Raw genomic sequence first — 21789 nt, 5'->3', positions numbered from 1 at the left:
TTGGTACTAGCCATGGAAAATCACCATGTGATGGTATTGGGGGAACTGTAAAACGACTTGCACATGACAGCTTGCAGCGGCCTCTGGAAAATCAGATCATGACTCCAAACGGTTTGTTTAGCTTTTGTGAAGAAAATATTGCTGTGGTCAAATTCGTATTCATTGCAAAGGAAGACATTGAGAAATTAAGACCTATTCATGAATCCAGGTTTGAGAATGGCCATACAGTAGCTGGAACTCGGGAAAATCACCAGTTTAAGCCAATTGATGAAATATTTGTGTCAGCAGAGTATCAGGAGATGAAACATTTTTCATTGTTGATATCACTAAAGCTGATAATCCTCCTTCATTTTTTCAAATTGTTAACCTGCAGCCTGGCCAATATGTTTCTTGCATGTATGGCAATTATTGGTAGACTGGAAATATCTCTGAAATCTCCTCAGAACACAATGATGCCTTAATTAACTTTTTGCATTTACAATGTTCTTCTTGATCCTTTCATTGGCCCATTAAAAAAGATACTGTGTGGGTTCCAGAGGAACATATTTTTATGGTTCTTGAAGTTCCAATGACAACCTCAACAGGAAGGCAGTATTCACGAAGTGTTGTCCAGTACTGACAACAAATTCAAGGCATTGTACTCAGGCTAGCTGTATGATGATGCATGATTTGTCCTTGAAATTGTTACTCTTATCCAAACCATACTGTTCTTTGATCACATTCATTTTTTGTCCTAATAAAAATTTATAGTTATTAGAAAGCCACTAATTTCCAATTCAAAGTTTCTCTACATTACCCCAGTGCCTGTCACATGTTTTAACAATAATCACAGGTGGTATACTTTCAGAGCTATTAGCTATTAGCCTTTCAAAGCAAAGCAGTACTTACACATTGAGGGCTGAATTCAGTAAATAGTGCTCAAACTCTGGCTTTTAAAAGCTGCGGTACAGATTTTTACCGCAGGCCAGCATGGTAAATGCTATGACTCTCACAGAATTCCTGTGAGCATAGTAGAAACCTCTTTGTAAAAGGAGCTCAAAGTCAACTTGATTACTGTAACATCGCCTATCTAGCAATTTCCCAAAAGAATATGCAACGTTTACAATTAATGCAAAATGCAGCGGTCAGACTAATCTTTGGGCTAAAGAAATTTGATCACGTGACATCTTACTACCGGCAGTTGCACTGGCTGCCCATGGAAGTGCGCATAAAGTTTAAGTTCGCCTGCCTTTGCTTTAAAGTACTATATGGACTAGCCCCTAAATACATAACTGACCTTTTCTCCCTCTCAGCCAACAAACACAAGAGAAGCTCACATTCGACCTTCATTTCCCCCCCAGTTAGAGGATGTAAACTGAAAAAACACCATCAACACCTTCTCTCACATCAAGCAGCATTATGGGGTAAAGATCTAGAACAATTGCTCTCGCCTAAAAACATATCTGTTCCTGAAATATCTAGACCAGTGGTTCCCAAACCTGTCCTGGAGGACCCCCAGGCCAGTCAGGTTTTCAAGATAGCCCTAATGAATATGCATGACAGAGATTTGCATATAATGGAGATGCCAGGAATGCAGATCTACTCTATGCATATTCATTAGGGCTATCTAAAAAACCCGACTGGCCTGGGGGTCCTTCAGGACAGGTTTGGGAACCACTGATCTAGACAGTTGACCCGTACATCTCTTTCCCCTCAATAACAGTTCCCTTGACCTCTTAACTACTTTCTCTCACCTCCTTTAAGTTCAATCAATTTATACCATTTTTTAATCTTATGTAAACCGCATAGAACTTCACGGTCCTGCGGTATATAAACTGTTATTATTATTATTATTATTATTAATATTAGCAAGACTAGCCCCCTCTTTTACTAAGGTGCACTAACCGATTAGTGTGCGTTAATCGAATTAGCATGCGCTAAACGCTAACACATCCATAGACTAACATTCACATGTTAGCGTTTAGCGCGAGCTAAATTGGTTAGCGCACCTTAGTAAAAGAGGGCCTAAATTATTATTATCTTATTTTAATAATCTGTACTAAATCATTGATTGATTGGCGCTGCAAAATGCAGTTGTTAGATTAATTTTTGGCTTATTGAAATTCAAATCACTAATCCCTTTTTATTCTAAACTTCATTGGCTCCTTCTCGAATATAGTTTAAATTGTATGTTACAACTTTTAAAACCTTAACTGACAAAGTTCCTCTCTATTTGTTAGACATGGTGACTTTATTATAGCGTTCTTTTATAAGATGTAATAATCAAAATTCATTCTTCTTAAGATCCCCTATGTTTAAGAATTTAAAATTGATTAGCCAACTCTCCTCTTCTGCTCAATATCATATGACTGAATTGTGGAATCAACTTCTACTGTCTTTAAGATCTTTGACCACTATTTTAGATTCAGTTGGAACCATAAATTTGATCTTTTGGCTAATTAGTTTATTTTGATTTTGTAATAGAGTTTTGTAATTTCTGGATAAAACAATCCAGCTTTTGTTTTGTGGAATACGTCCTTACATAAGAATAACATAAGAATAGCCTTACTGGGTCAGACAAATGGTCCATCAAGCCCAGTAGCCCGTTCTCATGGTAGCCAATCCAGGTCCCTAGTACCTGACCAAAACCCAAGGAGCAGCAACATTTCATGCTACCGATCCAGGGCAAGCAATGACTTGCCCCATGTCTTTCTCAATAACAGACTATGGACTTTTCCTCAACCCTTCTTAAAACCAGCTACGCTACTCTTGATTATTGCCAGTTAAGTAGCAACTAACTCCAGTGACTTTGCTCACCTTCTTTTCCTCTCCAGGACTAAGCTCCCACGGCAAGAAGAAGAGGATGTGAACCGCTTCATACCAGGCCACTTCTCCTCCCGTGCTCACTTAAACCTGAACTGTGATCATGTGGTTCACATAAACAATTGGGTATACAGTAAGTTGGCACAAGAGGAGGACGTGACCTATTGTGTCAGTCACTTTCTCCTTGCTGTGGAAGCTTGGGGGAGGGGAAGAGTGAATGAGAAGAGATATTACCATGGCTCAAAATGAGAAGAGGCTGAAAAAAGGTGAGCGTGCAGTGGAGGATTTGGGGCAGAGTAGAGGGGTGAGTGTGCTATGGTGGGTGTTTGGAGGCAGATAAAAGGGTTGAATGTGCCAGTTTGGGGGCAGAATAAAGGGGTGAATATGCCATGGTGAGAACAGCCAGCTGAAGGCTTGCCATGGTGGATGGGAAGGGTAGGAAAGATTCAGTGATAGCTGGAGAGGTGAAGAGAAAGAATGAGAGGTTTGAGTATTGCATTTGGAGAAGATTCTAGAAGCAGACAGAATGTTAGGTTTTAGAGGACTTTCACTTTCACTTTCCTACTGAAGTAGCACAGGACTAAGAGATTGCTCTCTGTGCGTGGGCTTTAGGATTGATTCTGATCTCTGAAGTCTGGTAATTGTATTTTGCTCATTGGACAACCCCTGATGCAGGCGTTGTATATCAAAACACGGCTCGTGTTAGTCATTGAGGCTCTTTGTGCTTTTTTAGCTGTATTGGCATTTAGAGGGTGACAGAACTGCAGTTGTCGTGAGAGAGGAAACTGAGGAGGCTGGAGCCTGAGAAAGAAAAAAGGCAGGATTTCAGGCCTTATGATGGGAGAATTCTTATGCAAAACACTACAAATGTTGCAAAATTTTAAAAATATTGTGAGCAGAATTTTTAATTTTTTTGCGCACAGTTCCACCAGGAGTAATATTTTAGGAAGTAATATGTATGCCCACTTTGACAATGTTTTAGTCAATTATGCAGAGATGTGTTTGTTTATTTAAAATTGTAAAAAAAAAACCCCTCACCTATGTCAGTACATAATGCTCAAAATGATTCCTTCAGACTGTTATATCAGGAGAGAGCAGGAAGGCTCTGACTAATAGTGTCAACTCTCTAAAGAATCATTCTATGTCTTCCTGACTTTTTAAAGGTAAGGAAATATTTTCCAAATGAAGATCAGGCTTGTCCACACACTCATTTTCTCAGTGGTCAATTACGGATGTGAAAGCTGGATGCTACGGAAACAAGACAGAAAGAAGATTGACTCATTTGATCTTTGGTGCTGGAGAAGGATTTTATGTGGCTTGTCAGAAGAACTAACAAATCAATTCTGGAAGAGATCAAACCGGCTATGTCACTCGAAGCCCAAATGATGAAATTATGACTGTCTTATTTTGGTCACACCATCAGAAGAGAAAGATCATTGGAGAAAGACATCATGTTTGGGAAGATCGAAGGAACCAGGCGAAGAGGGCAACCTGCAATCAGATGGCTGGACACATTGAAAACAACATGGGGATGACACTGGAGGATCTTACTGGACCAGTACAAAACCAATTTCTTTTTAGATCTGAAATTCTTCAAGTTGCTATGACTCAAACACAAGTCGATGACTCCTAACACAAGATATTTATAATTAGTTAACTGAACAAATAAGACCTCTAAACCTCTTGTAGATAATGGAATGATCTATTTCAAAAGTGACTTTACTGATTGAGCCCAACGCTATGATAAATGCATGGCTCTTTGGAACTCTTCTAGCTGATCTTTGGCTAGAGAAAAATCTTCAAAAATGTAAGAAGAAATTAAAGACACATTTATTTACATTAGCTTATTAGATCATCAGGTCAAAGGACTATGCCTCCATATCATTTACAGTTGGAAGAACAATTTCCTTTTCTTGTTTTATCTATATTTTATTTTTATTTACATTAGATTTATAATCTTGGACTGGGCCTAGAATTGAAAAACCTTTTTTGTGGGCATAATCTGAAAGGCTCTATATCAAATGCAATAGATAAGGAGGTAACAGTGGATGTAAAATGTTTTCAAACACCTGTTACGTCTCTAGATTTATGTACTGTTACTAAATTCATAAGAACCCTTGCTCACAAACTGTCATCATGATGGACATGAAATGCCAACCATGTCCCTAGTAGAGATTGGTTTATCATCCAGGGATGAAGAGATGCTTCAGTATTCCAATCCCTCTGTGGTTTGGGAGTGCATGTATTTAGGGACAGAAATATCTTTGGTGGGAGTAGGAGTTGGGAAGACAAAGATGTTCATTTTCAAAGCAGATGGGACATCTTAAAATGCCTGAAAATGCCCATCAGCTAAAAACATCCAAATCTTGATTTTGGAAAGTCAGAATTTGTATGTTTCACACTGCAGTTTGACAAAGAGCAAGGGGGTATATTGTGGGTGTGTTTTGGGCAGGACATCCATGGATTTTCAAATGGGAAGAAACCTGTTTCAGCCATGTCCAATTTAGAAACAGTTGCTCTAATTGATCAGCTGACCTACTAGAGCAGGGGGTGTCAAACTCAATCACATGAGACATCACATTAAAGGCTGAAATCCAAAACAAAGGCTAAGTGGCGGGCCGGACCTCGCCCATCTCTGCCCAATCTCCGCCCCAGACCTCGCCCCCATAATAGTACTAATTGTAACACTATTTTTTCCATTCATTGGATAGAGGATGTGCGCTGGATGTGGTGTTTTTAAATTTTAACAAAGCTTTTGACAGTGTTCCACACAGACGTCTAATAAATAAACAATGCCCTCGGGGCGGGTCCCAAAATAACGGGCTGGGTCAGGAACTGGTTGAGTGGTAGGCGACAGAGGTTAGTGATCAATGGAGATCGCTCTGAGGAAAGGGATGTTATCAGTGGTATACCTCAAGGTTCTGTTCTTGGGCCTGTTCTTTTTAACATTTTTATAAATAATATTGCTGAAGGGTTTTCGGGTAAGATTTGCCTCTTTGTGGATGATACAAAAATCTGCAATAGAGTAGACACACCGGATGGTGTGAATAACATGAAGAAAGACCTGGCGAAGCTTGAAGAATGGTCTGAAATTTGGCAGCTAAAATTTAATGCTAAGAAATGCAAGATCATGCATTTGGGCTGCAAAAACCCGAGGGAACGGTACAGATTAGGGAGTGAAGAGCTTATGTGCACAAGAGAAGAGCGGGACTTGGGTGTGATTATATGTGATGATCTTACGGTGGCCAAACAGGTTGAAAAGGTGATGGCAAAAGCTAGAAGGATGCTAGGTTGCCTAGGGCAGTGGTTCCCAACCCTGTCCTGGAGGACCACCAGGCCAATCGGGTTTTCAGGCTAGCCCTAATGAATATGCATGGAACAGATTTGCATGCCTATCACTTCCATTATATGCAAATCTCTCTCATGCATATTTATTAGGGCTAGCCTGAAAATCTGATTGGCCTGGTGGTCCTCCAGGACAGGGTTGGGAACCACTGGCCTAGGGAGAGGTATGGCCAGTAGGAAAAAGGATGTATTGAAGCCCCTGTATAAGACTTTGGTGAGACCTCATTTAGAATATCGTGTACAATTCTGGAGGCCGTACCTTCAAAAAGATATAAAAAGGAGTCGGCCCAGAGGAAGGCTACTAAAATGGTATGTGGTCTTCATCATAAGGCGTATGGGGTCAGAATTAAAGATTTAAATCTGTATACTTTGGAGGAAAAATGGGAGGGGGAGATATGATAGAGACGTTTAAATACCTACGTAATGTAAATGCGCATGAGTCTAGTCTCTTTAATTTGAAAGGAAACTGCAATGAGAGGGCATAGGATGAAGTTAAGAGGTGATAGGCTCCGGAGTAATCTGAGGAAATACTTTTTTACAGAAAGGGTGGTAGATGCATGGAACAGTCTCCCAGAAGAGGTGGTGGAGACAGAGACTGTGTCTGAATTCAAGAAAGCCTGGGATAGGCACGTGGGATCTCTCAGAGAGAGAAAGAGATAATGGTTACTGCAGATGGGCAGCTCTATGACCTCACAATGCAGGTGCACAGAGCCTTAGCCTATAGGAAGAGAAGATGCAAATGGTAAGAACCTTAGCCAATAGAGAGAGGGGAGATATGATGAGACGTTTAAATGCCTACAAGGCATAAATGTGCATGAGTCGAGCCTCTTTCATTTGAAAGGAAACTCTGCAATGAGAGGGCATAGGATGAAGTTAAGAGGTGATAGGCTCCGGAGTAATCTGAGGAAATACTTTTTTACAGAAAGGGTGGTAGATGCATGGAACAGTCTGCCAGAAGAGACTATGTCTGAATTCAAAAGGGCCTGGGATAGGCATGTGAGATCTCTTGGAGAGAGAAAGAGATAATGGTTACTGCAGATGGGCAGACTAGATGGGCTATTTGGCCTTTATCTGCCATCATGCTTCTATGTTTCTATATATGCACACAATATAATCTTATTAACAACACATAATGGTTAACCACAAAATTAAACTACACAAAGCACACTGTATGCTTTTCAACATTCATTCCTACCAGAACACAGATAACCCCTATGCAAATACGATACCAAAAACTAAAAGTACTAATATATGCAAACAAACCCTAAGATTCAAGACTTTGCATGCAGTACAACCCCAGAGAAAAAGAAACAAATGCATTTCTTCCTGAACAGTGCAAAATACAGACAGCAGATGTAAATTCTCAAAATTGACACAATTCAATCACTAAATTGAAAATAAAATCATTCCCCCTACCTTTATTGTCTCCCTCACTCTATGCTGTGCCTCAATTAGGTGCCCTGTCTGGCAGGTGTCTTACCTTCTGGCCTGCTCCCGTCTGGCCATTTTATGCTGCTCGCGGTGCAATGTGCGTTTTCATTGCCGCCCCGAGTGTTATCTTCTGGCCAGCTCCCTCCTCCTCACTTCAGCAGTGTGCACAAAGTCAGGTGCGGCAGCTCCTCACGCATCCCACGCCTCATCTGGAAGCCTTCCCTTTGACATTGTGACATCAGAGAGAAGGCTTCCGGTTCAAGCACAGGACATGCGTAGGAGCCGCCGCCCGTGGCTTTGTGCACTGTGGCAATGAGGAGGAGGGAGCCGGCTAGAAGATAACACCAGGGGCGGCAATGAAAACGCTGCATTGATCGCACCGCAGGCCGCATAAAACAGGTGAGCTGGATTCAGAACGCAGGCCTTGAGTTTGACACCTGTGTACTAGAGGTATTAAGTCATGACCCTTCACAAATTCCCAGTAGTTACTGTCCTCCTTCCTTTTTCTTGAAAGCGAAACTGGAAAGGAAAATAAGGTTCTATGCCAGCTGCATTATGAACAGAAAGTCAGAGTAGTAGTGTATTGGTTAGTACAGTGGATTAGGCAGCTAGGGATCGTGGTTCAAGTCCTACTTTGTTTTTTTTAAAAAAATCTTTATTTTCATTTTATAGTATTGACATAATATTAGTCAAAACAAGAAAATAATACAAATCAGTTCAAAGATTGAAATAAAGGAATCAAGGCAAAATTTTTCCCTTTCTCATACGGCATAACATTAAACACAAAATAAATTTTTACTGGTTTGTATCGTTAGACCTCAATCCATGGGGGAGAAAGCTTTAAAATTGCTGAAATCTTAATCAAATAGTACAAAGAAAAATGAAAATGGTAGCGCGAGAGAACATAGCCAAAAACCTTATACTTGAGCAGGTTGAGACTGAACTTCTCTCAAGAATTTAAGTTTGCTCTTTAGCAGAAATAAATTTTGTCAACTGCTGAGGTTCAAAGAAAATAAATCTATTCCCTTGAGAGGTCATTACACATTTACAGGGGAATCTGAGTACAAATGTCGCACCTAACTGCAGAACCCTTGGTCTCAAAATAAGAAATTGTTTTCTTCTCTTTTGGGTCATTCGTGACACGTCTGGATACATTCTCACTATTTTAGTCATAAATGGTACATCTTTAAACTTAAAAAACAATTTAAGCATCCATTCCCTGTCAGCATCTATAGCAAATTGTACAAGTAGCGTGGCAGTTGCCGGTGTCTCTTCACCTGACCTCTCCAGGAAATTTGTCAAATCCAAACTATCAGCAGACAAATTCTGCTGGTTTGGTTTTTGAACAGATGCTCTAGTTGGTAAATAATAAATTTTAGTGAGAGGCGGATAGGAGGTTTCGGAAACTTTCAAAACTTCTTTCAAATATTTTTTAAATGTATCATGCGCTGAAATAAGTGGTAATTTTGGGAAGTTAATAATCCGAAGATTACTTCTTCTAGTCATATTTTCCAACATTTCCACCTTAAAATTAAGGTTTCCACTGTCTTTTACCCAGACCGAAGCCTGGGACTCCACTGTTTTTAATCTAGTTTCATATCCATCCACTTTATTTTCAACGCTGGATATCCTATTTTTCATTTCCAAATTTTCAGACACAACAGAGGTATAACGTGTAGTAAGTTGCTGCATTTGAGTTCCCAAAGAGATTTGCAAACTAGATATTGCTTCCCAAATTGTCTCCATATTGAAAACCTTGGGCCTCTGCATTGGTGTCAGTTCAGCACCCAGAACCTCTGGTGAAAAAGTACCTGGAACTTCAGCAGGTGATGAAGTTAATGTCAGGAAATCCTGAGGAAGTTTCTGTCCCAGCTCCTCCGAATGCACAGATAATAGTGGCTTCACTCCTCCTCCTACTGAGCCGACTTCCGAACTCAGCATGCCTGGAGAGCAAACACCCTGGTGCATTTCCTCCACTGTCGACTGGCCAAACGCCCCCGAGCAACTCGGAGGACTTTGATCTTCAGTCAATCGGACAAACGCCCCCGGGCGACTCGGAGGACTCCGCTCTTCCGGGGTCAGAGATGTTGCCTCGAGGGAGAGCTGCGACGCTTCAGCCAGCGTGTCTCTCCCAGCCGAGAAAGCCTCCGGCTGTGTTGGCGTCCCTCGCTGAAGTAAGGCGTCCATCGGGCCCGTTGCTGCTGGTAAGGATTCGTCAGGGAAAATCCGAAGCTTGGATTTTCGTTTCACCATTTCTCCACTTTAGAAAAAGAAACAACAGTCAGGGAACATCCGTGGCGTCTAGCTCCAGACTCCCGCAGCCATCTTCCTTAGGCCACACCCTCAAGTCCTACTTTGGATCACTTTTTATTTTAATCTGGAAAAAAAAAAATACCTTTTGTACCTAAATATATAAGACACTGGCAAACCTGAAGTCTACTGAAATAATGTACATTCAGATACAGTAGATATTTTTCAGATTCTGGAGAGACCCCATTTACAAAATAGAGTTATAATGGTATTTGGATCTATGTTCCTTGGTTTTCAACCCACTACCCTAACTGCTAGGCTACTCCTCTACTTTGCAGGGACATCTGTGTGGCCATATTTCTGAAAATGATGTCAGATAGATGTTTATGACCTTGGATTTTTGGTTTTATATGTCATTCCAAAAGTTGGATGTTTCGCTTTGAAAAATGACTAGGTATTTTGGACATTTTCAGTGTAAAAACCTCTATCTCACAGCCATAATCAAACAGGAAACTAGACGTTTTTCTTGTTTGATGATAGCTGGTAGATGGACGGAGGTTTTTTTTTGATGTTATGAGCAGGACAATGTTTTTGGACAGAGTTTTTTTTTCAGAAAATTCCCCTCCGCATATTTTGCATTTTGTAGGGGGTAGTTGCTCCTTTGCTGTTTCCATCCAGGCACTACCATATATTTGAGGTCTTCTTGGAGAGAACAAATTCCTCAAGGATCAATATATTTGTGTCTGATGTACTTTTAAACTGACAGTTTGATCTGTGTTGCATGATCTATATTGTAAATTGATGGCCTTTGATTAGAACTAAATACTTATGAATCCCTAAAGTTATTTCTCACAAATATTGTGGTTACAAAAATAACCCACGAAAAACAAGAGAAAATTGCAGACAAAATGTACAAGATGCAGGCTATGTTTATTATATCAAATATTAAATGCAGTTAATAATACCACCTTTCAACAAACCAAGGGACCTGACATGGTCTGTGTCTCGGTGAACACGCCTTCTTCAGAGGTCCTAACAAATATAAATGAAGATGGCTAAAGTAATACTATAACAAATGTAGAAAAACATAAGTAGAAAAACATAAAAACTAGACATGTGGTATGCTAATGAAATAGGAACAGACCATCAAAAATAATGAACTATGTGATGTGATCAAAGATAGATAAAAACAGTAATCTGTTGATGAAACTTCTACATAAAGTGCATATAAGGAGGTTGTCATAAGGCTGTGCATACGTGTGAAGTGTCATAACATTGAAAAAGTGCTGAAAGTGTATATGTGCAAAGTGCTATATAGTGAACATGAAGACTACGTGTGGACAGCTAATATATAAAACAAAATAAGCAAAATGAAATGGTGAAAAATATTAAAAAAGTGAAAAACAAAATGAAATAGTAAGAAAAAAGAGTAAGTAAAATCATGGTAAGAAAAGGAGACCTACCAAGGTTGATAAGGTTTCGAATTAAAAACTGCAATCAAATAGATAATAAACTAAAATAGAGAAAACCATTCATAAACATAGATGTACATCAGTTTAAAATAAATAACATGAAAGAGCTAAAAACAGTTTCTTTATTAAAAAATGTTAAAATTGATAGGATATGGGGTAGAAATAGTTTCTTTGTTGATATATATAAATAAAATTGATGAAATTATATAAACTACGCGATGGGACTGACCGTGCTTAGAGGGGAGAGGGATATGTAAAATCTGAATAGAAAGTGAGGTCTTAAAAAAAGATGCTAATTAATGCAGTGTACCATGACGTAAGTAAAAAAAGATAAATAAATCAAAGAAAGGACAAAAATAACCCACTATGAAATATATTTTTATGAGCAAATAAATAACCTTTAAATATTTGAGGTGCCCCATCACCATGGTAATAATGATATATAGTATGTAAAATGCTAATTCAAATCTACTGTAACTACATAAACCAAAAGCGTCCACAGTCACTGAAAGTGCAGCCTTATGCTCGTATTTCATTCTTTATATTGTCAATGTCCCGAGTTTCCTTCTTTTGAGCATCTCTCCTTTGTGGTTAATTCTGCCACATTCCTTCTTTCACAATTTGCAATTCTGTCACCATAAACCTGACTGGTCAGAGCATACCAATAGGTCTGGCATGCGGTAAGACACAACTGTCCAATCCCACTGTATGTGACTTATTTTTTTTTTACACTGTAGAACTTTTAAATCAGCACAAAACAAGAAGGAAGTAAATTACATGGGGAAAAAAAATCAATGTATGAATGTAGCCTCTTGAGGCTTGGCTGTTTTGTTAATGATGTAGACAAATCAATTAAAACCAAGCACAGACTGCATCCAGTCCTTGCTCAAACAGATTGCACCATATCCCCAATATCCCTTCTGATTGTAGTAGTATTGAATGCCTTTAACAAAATATTTTCATATCAGATTATGAATAAAACTTTGACTAGGCGCCTTTAAATGAATTCATTTTTGAGAAACATGAGTTGTTCATAAATAAAGCATTGCTTATTAACAAGACACTTCAATGTAGCTATCTTATGCTACTATTTTTTTTCTATTATGCTATTAGATGTACATACTGGTTTTAAAAATCTGGCTAGGTTGAACTGAATCCAAAGGATGAATGATGTTAAAATATAATATGACACCTTCAGAAGATGCAAACACTTTTAAAATTTATTTTCTCAGAGTGTGTACAGAGAATGTCCTGGTTCTCTCTCCCACAACAGACTGAAGAGAAAATGGTAAAACTAGAGGGCATAATTTGAGGTTGCAGGGAAGGTGATTTCTGTAATGCCCTCCCGAGGGAAGTGGTGGAGAGGAAAACGGTGATGGAATTCAAAAAAGTGTGAGATAAACATAGAGGATCTCTAATTAGAAAACAAAGGAGGTAAATTAAAGAACTAAGGCCGATACTGGACAGACTTGCACGGTCTGTGTCCCATATGTGGTGATTTGGTATAGGATGGGCTGGGAAGGGCATCAATGGGAACTCCACTAACTTGGAACATGAGGCTGTTACTAGCCAGACTTTATGGTAGATATCCTGCAGACAAGATGGTTGGATAGGCTGGAGTGAGCTTGCACAGCAATTTCAGCATTTGGAACCTAGGACAATACCAGGTGGACTTTACAGTCTATGACCCAGAAATATCAAAGAAAAGACAAGTTAATTTAATCATATATTTTTATTCTTTATTGATTTTTAATCAAAAACAGTGCCCATGCAAATGAAAGAACAGTAGGTATTACTTACATTACACTAATATCTGTACAGGTAACATAAATATCATTCAATAATTCAATAATTCCATTGTCTTGCATATAATAATAGCACAATATAACCTAATATATAATACAAATGAAGAATAAAGTAAACCCAGATATCACTATCAATATTTACTCCCCCCCCCCCCCCTGCATGTGTTATATTTTTGTCCATTTATATTAATATTTTGGAAGTCAATCTGGGGACAAATAAATCTAGTTTTAGATTCAAATGTTCCATTATCATATGAGGCTATAATTTGTGGAACAATTTTACATATGAAACCCACTCTAGATAAATATAAGAGTCGTCTATTTATGATCCTAACAGGTATAGCCATTCAATTGATTACAAGTAATTGGAAGAACCATGATAGAATGAATTATACTTTTTGGTGGGTGAATGTGTGTACTACATACAGATACGAACGAATTAACGCAGAGTGTAGGGGATTTAGTGAGGTATTTAGTAAAATTTGGAGCCCATTGACTAAATTTGTAAAAACATAATAATGTATTTTCATCACATCTTTCCTTTGGTTTATTTAATCATATATTTTTAATGGGTATAACTAATGGACAGACTGGATGGACCGTTCAGGTCTTTATCTGACATCATTTACTGTGTGTGTGTTTAGAGCAGTATGGCTAAAGACGAGTTCAAAGGCAGCCATTTGTATTAAGATTATAGTGCTACATGTTAATGTTGTGCTTTCTCTCGTCCAACTTTCATTCTAGTCTACTTTTTGAGTCACCTAGTTAACCCCCCTTTTACAAAACCGTAAAAGCAGTTTTTAGTGCCAGCTGGCATGCTGAATGCTCTGCGCTGCTTCCAACACTCATAGACCTCCCTCCTTTACAAAGCCGCGCTAGTGGTTTTAGCACCAGCTGCTGTGATAACAGCTCCGACACTCATAGAATTCCTATGAGCGTTCCAGCTGTTACTGCCGCATCTGGCACTAAAAACACTAGCACGGCTTTGTAAAGGAAGGGGTAGAGTTCCTATGAGCACCGGGAGCAGCGCGCTGGCCTGTGCTAAATACTGCTTCCGTGGTTTTGTAAAAGGGGGTAAATGTCTCCTTAACAATCCTAAAATTAATTTCTAAAGCCAAAGAATCATACCGATCTATTTATGAAGGAATATGAATCGGGACGCTAAGCCAGAAGACTATTAAGATCATCATCATACATCCTGCATGCATTATTTTTACAGAACATCTCATTTGCTGCGTCAATAGAATTCTTTGTTTCATAAAATTGTGTGCGTACAGTACGTTTCTCTGCATGCTTTCACCATTAAAATTATTGATCAATCCAGACTATAAATATGCATAATTCAGTTTGTGTGAAAAATGCATGCATATGTGGTCCTTATAAATAGCAAGACTGAATGGCATGTGACACTGTGATATGTCTAGCAGTTTATGCTCACTTAGCTATTATTGTTGCAGAATATTACATGCATTAAACACTGGAAGAATCCATTCTCCTTCAGAAAACATTTACATGTATGAGTGATGTGGCTTATATTTGAAAACCGAGGAACATTGCATGATTGTAAAGTGCAATTTGGGGAGAAGTAGATTTTTAATGTATCTTTTGTTTCGTGTTCTTGTGTTTTTAAGCAAAACAAAATCGGCTCCTCAGATTTCACCCAGTAAGTCTACAGGAGAATTTTTTGTGGCTGCTGTTTTTGGAACATCAAGATCTTGGTTTGCAAACAATCCAGGTCTGAAACGAGAGAAAGGTTAGTGAAACAGTAAATGAAGCTGTCTTTGACATTTGCTGGTATCCTTTAGTTTCTGATTTCCCCCCTCCCCCCCCCCATTATTATTGTCATATTTCCACTACTCACTATGGGACCTTCACACCAGTCACTCTAGACACTGCTTTTTCTTAAGAGTGTTTGAGAGGAGTAGAAGAGAATGGAAGGCTGCAGGTTAGCAAGAAGAACTACAGATGGCTTCTGTAGTAATGATGCTAAGACAATACATAAGGATCATAGTGGAAATCATATTATAATTAGCATAATAGTCAAATTAAAATAATGCTGGAAGCTGAGATGTTGCTGTAAATTAAAAACAAACAATGGAGTGAGAGATAAGAATGTAGGCACATCAAAATTGCATTCTTTTACCTTTAATTGCAGAGGGCATGTGCCAGGGCTTCTTTGAGAAAGGGAATTGGATGTGCATTGTTAAACTCAGTAATGAGTGTTCTCTGAGAAACACAATACAGTAAAACCTTGGTTTGTGAGCATAATTCGTTCCAGAAGCATGCTTGTAATCCAAAGCACTTGTATATCAAAGCGAATTTCCCCATAGGAAATAATGGAAACTCAGATGATTTGTTCCACAACTCAAAAACTTTAATACAAAATACTATATGTACTTGTATTGCAAGACCTCGCTCGTATAGAAGTCACTACACTCCCGCAGCGTCAGAGAGAGACGAACCATCAGCTCAGTTGTGATGATGTGACACGTGTATACTGTATGTACTCGTATTGCAAGACTTTGCTCGTTTAGAATAGTCGCTACACTCTTGCAGTGTCAGAGGGAGAAGAACCATCGGCTCAGTTGTGATGTGTTTATACTGTATGTACTTGTATTGCAAGACATTGCTTGTATATCAAGTTAAAATTTAATAAAATGTTTTGCTTGTCTTGCAAAACACTTGCAAACCAAGTTACTTGCAATCCAAGGTTTTACTGTATTTCCATCCCTGGTTTAATCTTTGTTTCATTACTGGAGCTACACAAGATCAAAAAGGTACTTGGGAACAGAAAATATGTTGAGAGAGGTAACTAGGTGAAAAAGAGAAGTCAAGAGTAAACTCTAAAAAGTTAACTGTGGACTTAGGATGACATTAAAAAAAAAAAAAAAGTGATAAGGAAAAGTTCACCACTATGCTCCTTAAGACATGTGATATGGAATATACTGTATATTCTCCAAGGACAAGCAGGACATTATCTTCTCACATGAGGTGATGTTATCCATGGAGCCCCAATTGGCCAAATTGTCACACTTTTCTTCAGAAATTTCTGGTGTCTTCCTGCCTCTTCATTTTTGTTTTGAGTAGTGCAGGACCAATCTTATTTTTCTTATATTTTCCCTTTTCTTTAGTTTGCTGACTCGTCTTAAGTTTTCTTTCTTTTTTTGTGGCTCTTGGCCCCTTTAAACCTGAACTCCCAGCCGGGTCTCTTAAAAAAAAAAAAAGACAAATAAAACTTTATTTTAAAAAATTTAGACATTTGGTTTTGCTGCGGATGTCTTCCCCACAATATCCCAGAAGTCTTCCAGTGGGTTCAGGCAACACACGGACTATGCTAGGACTATGTCTGTGATTGACTCATATAATGTGTTTAACCTTTCTTGTCCCCAATCATAGGTCTTTTCTCTGTTCTCTTTGGGCCTGATTCTCTATAGACGCTGATCTTGGTGGACGCTTCAGAGGCAGACGCCAATCGCTTGTCAATCATGCATCGGTGTCCTAAAGATAATCACATCTACATCGCTAAACAGATGCTTTAAACGTAGGCTAGCATTTTGCAGATCTACATTTAAAGCATCTGTCTCGCACTTAAGGAGACTTGTAGGGACACTTAAGCACTCCCAAGGCAACTTCGTGTGAAACCACACCCACACCCCACTTTGGGTGTGCTTAAGCATCTTTCACATCTCCATAGACATGCTACAGACCTCTACAATCTAGGTGTCCTTCATCACACAATTTCATTTAAAAACATATGTCCCAATTGGCTGCCAGACAGCGGTAGGACACTTAGCACCGCCTGCAATCAGGATACATGTTTTGAGAATCAAGCCCTTTCTGCTCAAATGCAGAAGAAAACACAGAAAAGTCAAGTGAGACTCTTTGGCACACTGTTCTGATCCATCAACATTGGCAAAAAAGACATTAGTCCCTGTGGCTTCTGGCCCTGCACTGGACACTGGATATGCTTCGACATGGGCAGCAGTAGAGCCACTCAGGTTGAGCATCATTGGATCCAGCATCAATGACTTGCCGAGGAATCCATATTATCCTTATCAGCACCAAGGGACCCCAATGCTGGACGTTGAGTGAAGGCAAAGAAGCATCAGAACTCTTCAAGCATGGTGCTAAGAAGGTCTTATTTTTGGTTGCAGTCACTTCAAATCAGAGTTGGGGAGCTGCAGGCCCTAATAGCTGATCCACCCTACACAAAGTTTAATCATAAGAGAGTAGTTCTCCGCATACATCCCAAGTTCCTTTCTAAGGTGGTGCCATAGTTCCATATTAACCCACCAATTGTCCTGCTAACGTTTTTCACAAAACATTATGTCCATCCTGGTGAAAGCACACTGAACACCTTGGACTGCAAGCAAGCCTGGAGCAGACTAAAGCCCATAGACAGTCCATCCAGATTTTTGTTTCTTTTGACCCAAACATCATGGAGGCAGCTATAAATAAATTAGTGTTAAATATTTTTAATGCTTTGAGATTGTAGATTCCCAATGTTATATTGGTTTTACTTGACTAGCAGAATGCATCTCTCTTACTTATGTTCATGCTGGGGTAACTCCAGAGGGTCATATCACTGCCCACAATATCAGAGCCATAGCTGACCTGGTAGCCCACTTGAGGTTAGCCTCTGTTGAAGGGATTTGCAAAGCTGAAAAGTAGTCTTCAGTCCACACATTCACATCTCATTTCTGTCTTAAGCAGAATATCTGATGCAACAGCTGGCTTGGTCAGAATTTATGTAGAGTCTAGAATATAACTCCACTCTCCTAGGCCCAGTCTTTTCTATTCCAGGTTGCATTTCTACAGCAGGGCTGGTTTTGTTGTTAGTGTTATTGGTTCTAGCTAGCTATTGACCAATCTTTATTGTTTTCAGTTAGCCTGGTAGCTAGGAATTCCCATGTGTAAGAAGGTAATGCCCTCTTGTCCTTGGAGAAAGCAAAGTTGCATTACATTCTGACTTATTTTCTGCCAAAGTCCTTATGAGTTCATGACAGATAACAATATATATTCTATTACAATAAATATTCATATATAACATTAATAGTAGAAGATGATAAATTTCAAGATAAAAATTTTTTTAAACAAGAATGTTTTTAAAAGTTTCCTAAGAACAGTATATTGACCTACTGAGATCATTCCAAATTAAAGGAGCCTGATAAAAGAAGGATGCCTTCCATTGAACAAATGATCAAATTGTCCTTAGTGACGGAAATTGAAGACAGAATTGCTTCCGTACAATATAACTTGCTCTTCCTGCTAGTAATGAAATCAATTCCACTAAATAATATGGCACCTGGCCATATAGAATACAACAAAAACACAACACCACCCACAAAGGTGAAACTGCCTCCAGAACTGGGATAAAAAATGTACTTTATTTCACAATGTGTGATCAAGACGTATGATCACACATTGTGAAATAAAGTACATTTTTTATCCCAGTTCTGGAGGCACTTTCAGCCTTGTGGGTGTTGTTTTTTGTTGTATTTTTGGACTCCCTTTCTCTGTCTTCCATATAGAATATAAAAAATCATAATACAAAGATTAAAATAAATCTTTGCATCTACTGGCAACCAATGTAATTTAATGAAATATGGTATAATTCTATCATATTTCTCCCCTCCCTCTTAGGCTTTATTATCGCTGGCCGCAGCAGTATTAACTCTGACGTTCATAGAATTCCTATGCGTATCAGAGCTAATACCGCCATGGCCGGCGATAAAAAAGCCTAACAAGGAGAAAATTACTGTCTCTGCAGTATTCTGCACAGTTTGTAATCTTTTCAACAATCCTTTAGCACAGTACAGTCTGAGGACCACATCTGGCCCGCGATATGATTTTATGAGGCCCCTGGAAGAATTGTGTGGAAATGCGCCAATTGGACTAATTTTCCAATGAGAATCCGCAAAAAAAACAACAACACGGGGTGTTGATAGATTTCAAACGCATTAATTTAAATTGTATTCAAAATATATTGATATTCCATATTATGTTAATATTAATATTATTTACAACTTTATTTAAACTGAATTGTAATTGTATACGTCGCGGTATTTCTTTGTACTTGTTCAGCCTCGATCGACAGTGTCAATTTGTGGCGTTTTAGGTAGCTCTGGCGCTGTGACTAATCTTTAAATTGAATCTGGAAGTTCATATTAATGGTTTTATTATAAATTGTGATGAGAATATGAGATTGCTGGTAATGTTCGTCGTCATTAATATACAATAATTTAATCTCACATTCTCTGTAATTAGTTTATAAAATTTTCTGCTTTCAATGAAGCCCATATATCTAGAGTTATTTTTTTTTGTTTTTGTTTACTATGACCTGCTGAAAAGGGCTAAGTACCCAATGTGGCCCTCATGGCAAAAAGTTTGGAGACCCCTGCTTTAGCATATCCTAAATAAACAATAGTACAGTAGTCTATCTGGAAAAGAATAAGCAATTGAACCACAAGTGCAAAAACTGACTTATCAAAAGATTTCCGAACTACCAGCAATTTCCTTAAAAGAAAAAATGATTTTTTAGTAACCAGATTAACTTGATGCTCCAAGCTCAATAAATTATCTAATTGAATGCCTGAAACTCTAGTTTTCATATCAAAAGTGTAATTACTTTGACCAAAGTGTGATGGACTACTGCAATATCCTCTACCTACCTTGCCCTACCTACTTAATAAAACAATTACAGACCGTACAGAACACAGCCCTCAGACTGATCTACTCTCTTGGAAAATTTGATCACATCACCAACGCCTACCTAGATTCACATTGGCTACCTATACAAGCCCGCATTCAATTCAAACTATACTGCCGTTTATTCAAAGCATTAAACGGAATGGCACCCACCCACCTAAACAACCGCCTAAACCGGAACCTCTCATCCAGACAAAGGAGAACTCAGTCCCCATTCTCCTACCCCCCTTTCAAAGGAACTAACCGCAAAAAGATGTATGACCACCTACTAGCAACACAGGCAGCAAAATTGGACCCCTCCATCACCAACCTGCTGCCACAACAACTGACCTCAAAACTTTCCGAAAAGAAATTAAAACCCTACTATTCAGAAAATTCATCCAGATATCCTAACCTCCCTTCCATTCCCCCTTGCTATTCTCCCCTCTCCCTCTCCCTACCTGTAATATCCCCCTAAGACTCAACAATATAACCAGCATCCACTCTGCAACTTTCTCGTAAATTTCCAGCTCCTTCTGACGCTCTCCTCATTTTTCCACTTTGTAACCTCTCTAAATTGAATTATGTATCAGCGCCATTAATTGTAACCTTCTTCCTGGAAATGTCCAGTTATCTTTTGATGTAATCCGCTTAGAACTGCAAGGTACAGGCGGAATAGAAGTCAGTAATGTAATGTAATAAAAGATCCGATCTAGCCTGATCCTATGGCCCTAGCCAAAGAAACATAGGGCTCCTTTTACAAAGGTGCACTAGTGTTTTTAGCGCACGCAGGAAATTACCCACGCTATACCATGCGCTACACAGCTAGAACTAATGCCAGCTCAATGCTGACGTTAAGGTCTAGCGCGCGCTATTCCGCGCATTAAAGCCCTAATGCAGCTTAGTATATTTATCTTCAACTTATGGGTTATAACCCATTTCTCTACAGTATCAAGCACTAACTTTAATGCAGACCAATCAGAATCCTTATTATTAAAAGGCAAGAGAATACTGATGTCATCTGCATAAATGTAATGGAATGCAATAAGGTTTTCAAGTGCCTTACCCAAAGATTGCATCATAACATTAAATAATATTGGAGATAACAGGACACGCATTCTCACATACCCTCCCACCTCCCCTGGGAGATGCATTCTCTCTGGTTTTTTATCCAAATGCGGGTCTTGCAAAGTTGGGTAGGTGGAAAGGCACTTGTGCATTGTATGGTAGGGGCCTGCCAAAAGCTTCTAGAAGTAATAGAACACTGGACAGCATCTATATTAGGGCTTCATAGATGTTACCCATGTGAGACGATTATGTCCTACTGTCTTGAAAGGACACGTGCTAAAACAGATTTAAAATGAACTGTTGTTGAGGGGCACTGCAGAGACCAAGATATGATGGCTTGAGGGTGAGCTCTCTCCTGACCTTGCCATTTAGACGTTATCTCCCACTATTGTTGATATCTGTAGCTATCCTCAGTGCGATAACTTCTCATACTTCAGACAAAGTTGAATTTTCTATCTCTGCAACTCGAAGAGTTAAGTGATTAAAATTAGACTTGAAATAATAAACACTTTCAATGTAGATTACTGTGATGTCCTATAGTATAGCGTAAGGACTGTCAAGACTATATTCCAATTAAAAATGAAGGAAAAAGCTGATCAGCAGAAGATAAGTAGAATTTTTTTCTTCCATTAGTCTTTTAAATTTCAAGTGAAGCACAGCTTGAGGCTTAAGTGTCCAATATATATTGAAGGATTTTTTGCCAATGAGGTCATCTCTCTCCCCACAATAGCGATTAACTTGTCCTATATGATCACTTTCTCCTCAACAATGGATTTCCTGTCCTATTAATTTTCTTTCTTCCACCCTCTTAAAGTCAATCAATTTGTACCTTTGCTTAATCTTTTGTAAACCGCATAGAACTTCACGGTATTGCGGTATATAAATTGTTATTATTATTATTATCGCTTGACCACCTTTACAATCCACTC

The 21789-nt window shown here is 38.8% G+C and overlaps 1 protein-coding gene across 11 annotated transcripts in view; it reads left to right on the top strand.

Annotated features, from left to right (window-relative positions):
* The window catches only part of BCAS3 (BCAS3 microtubule associated cell migration factor), a 1368214-nt gene that overhangs the window by 637265 nt on the left and 709160 nt on the right, over positions 1 to 21789 (top strand). For all 11 annotated transcript variants that reach the window (XM_033921865.1, XM_033921866.1, XM_033921867.1 and 8 more), the window contains one exon: positions 14737 to 14858. In XM_033921865.1, coding sequence (XP_033777756.1) covers positions 14737 to 14858 — 122 coding nt within the window. The remainder of the gene's footprint in view (positions 1 to 14736; positions 14859 to 21789) is intronic.

The sequence above is a fragment of the Geotrypetes seraphini genome, chromosome 15, assembly GCF_902459505.1.
Source record: "Geotrypetes seraphini chromosome 15, aGeoSer1.1, whole genome shotgun sequence".
Classification (NCBI taxonomy): domain Eukaryota; kingdom Metazoa; phylum Chordata; class Amphibia; order Gymnophiona; family Dermophiidae; genus Geotrypetes; species Geotrypetes seraphini.
This window is presented reverse-complemented; position numbering and strand designations above follow the sequence as displayed.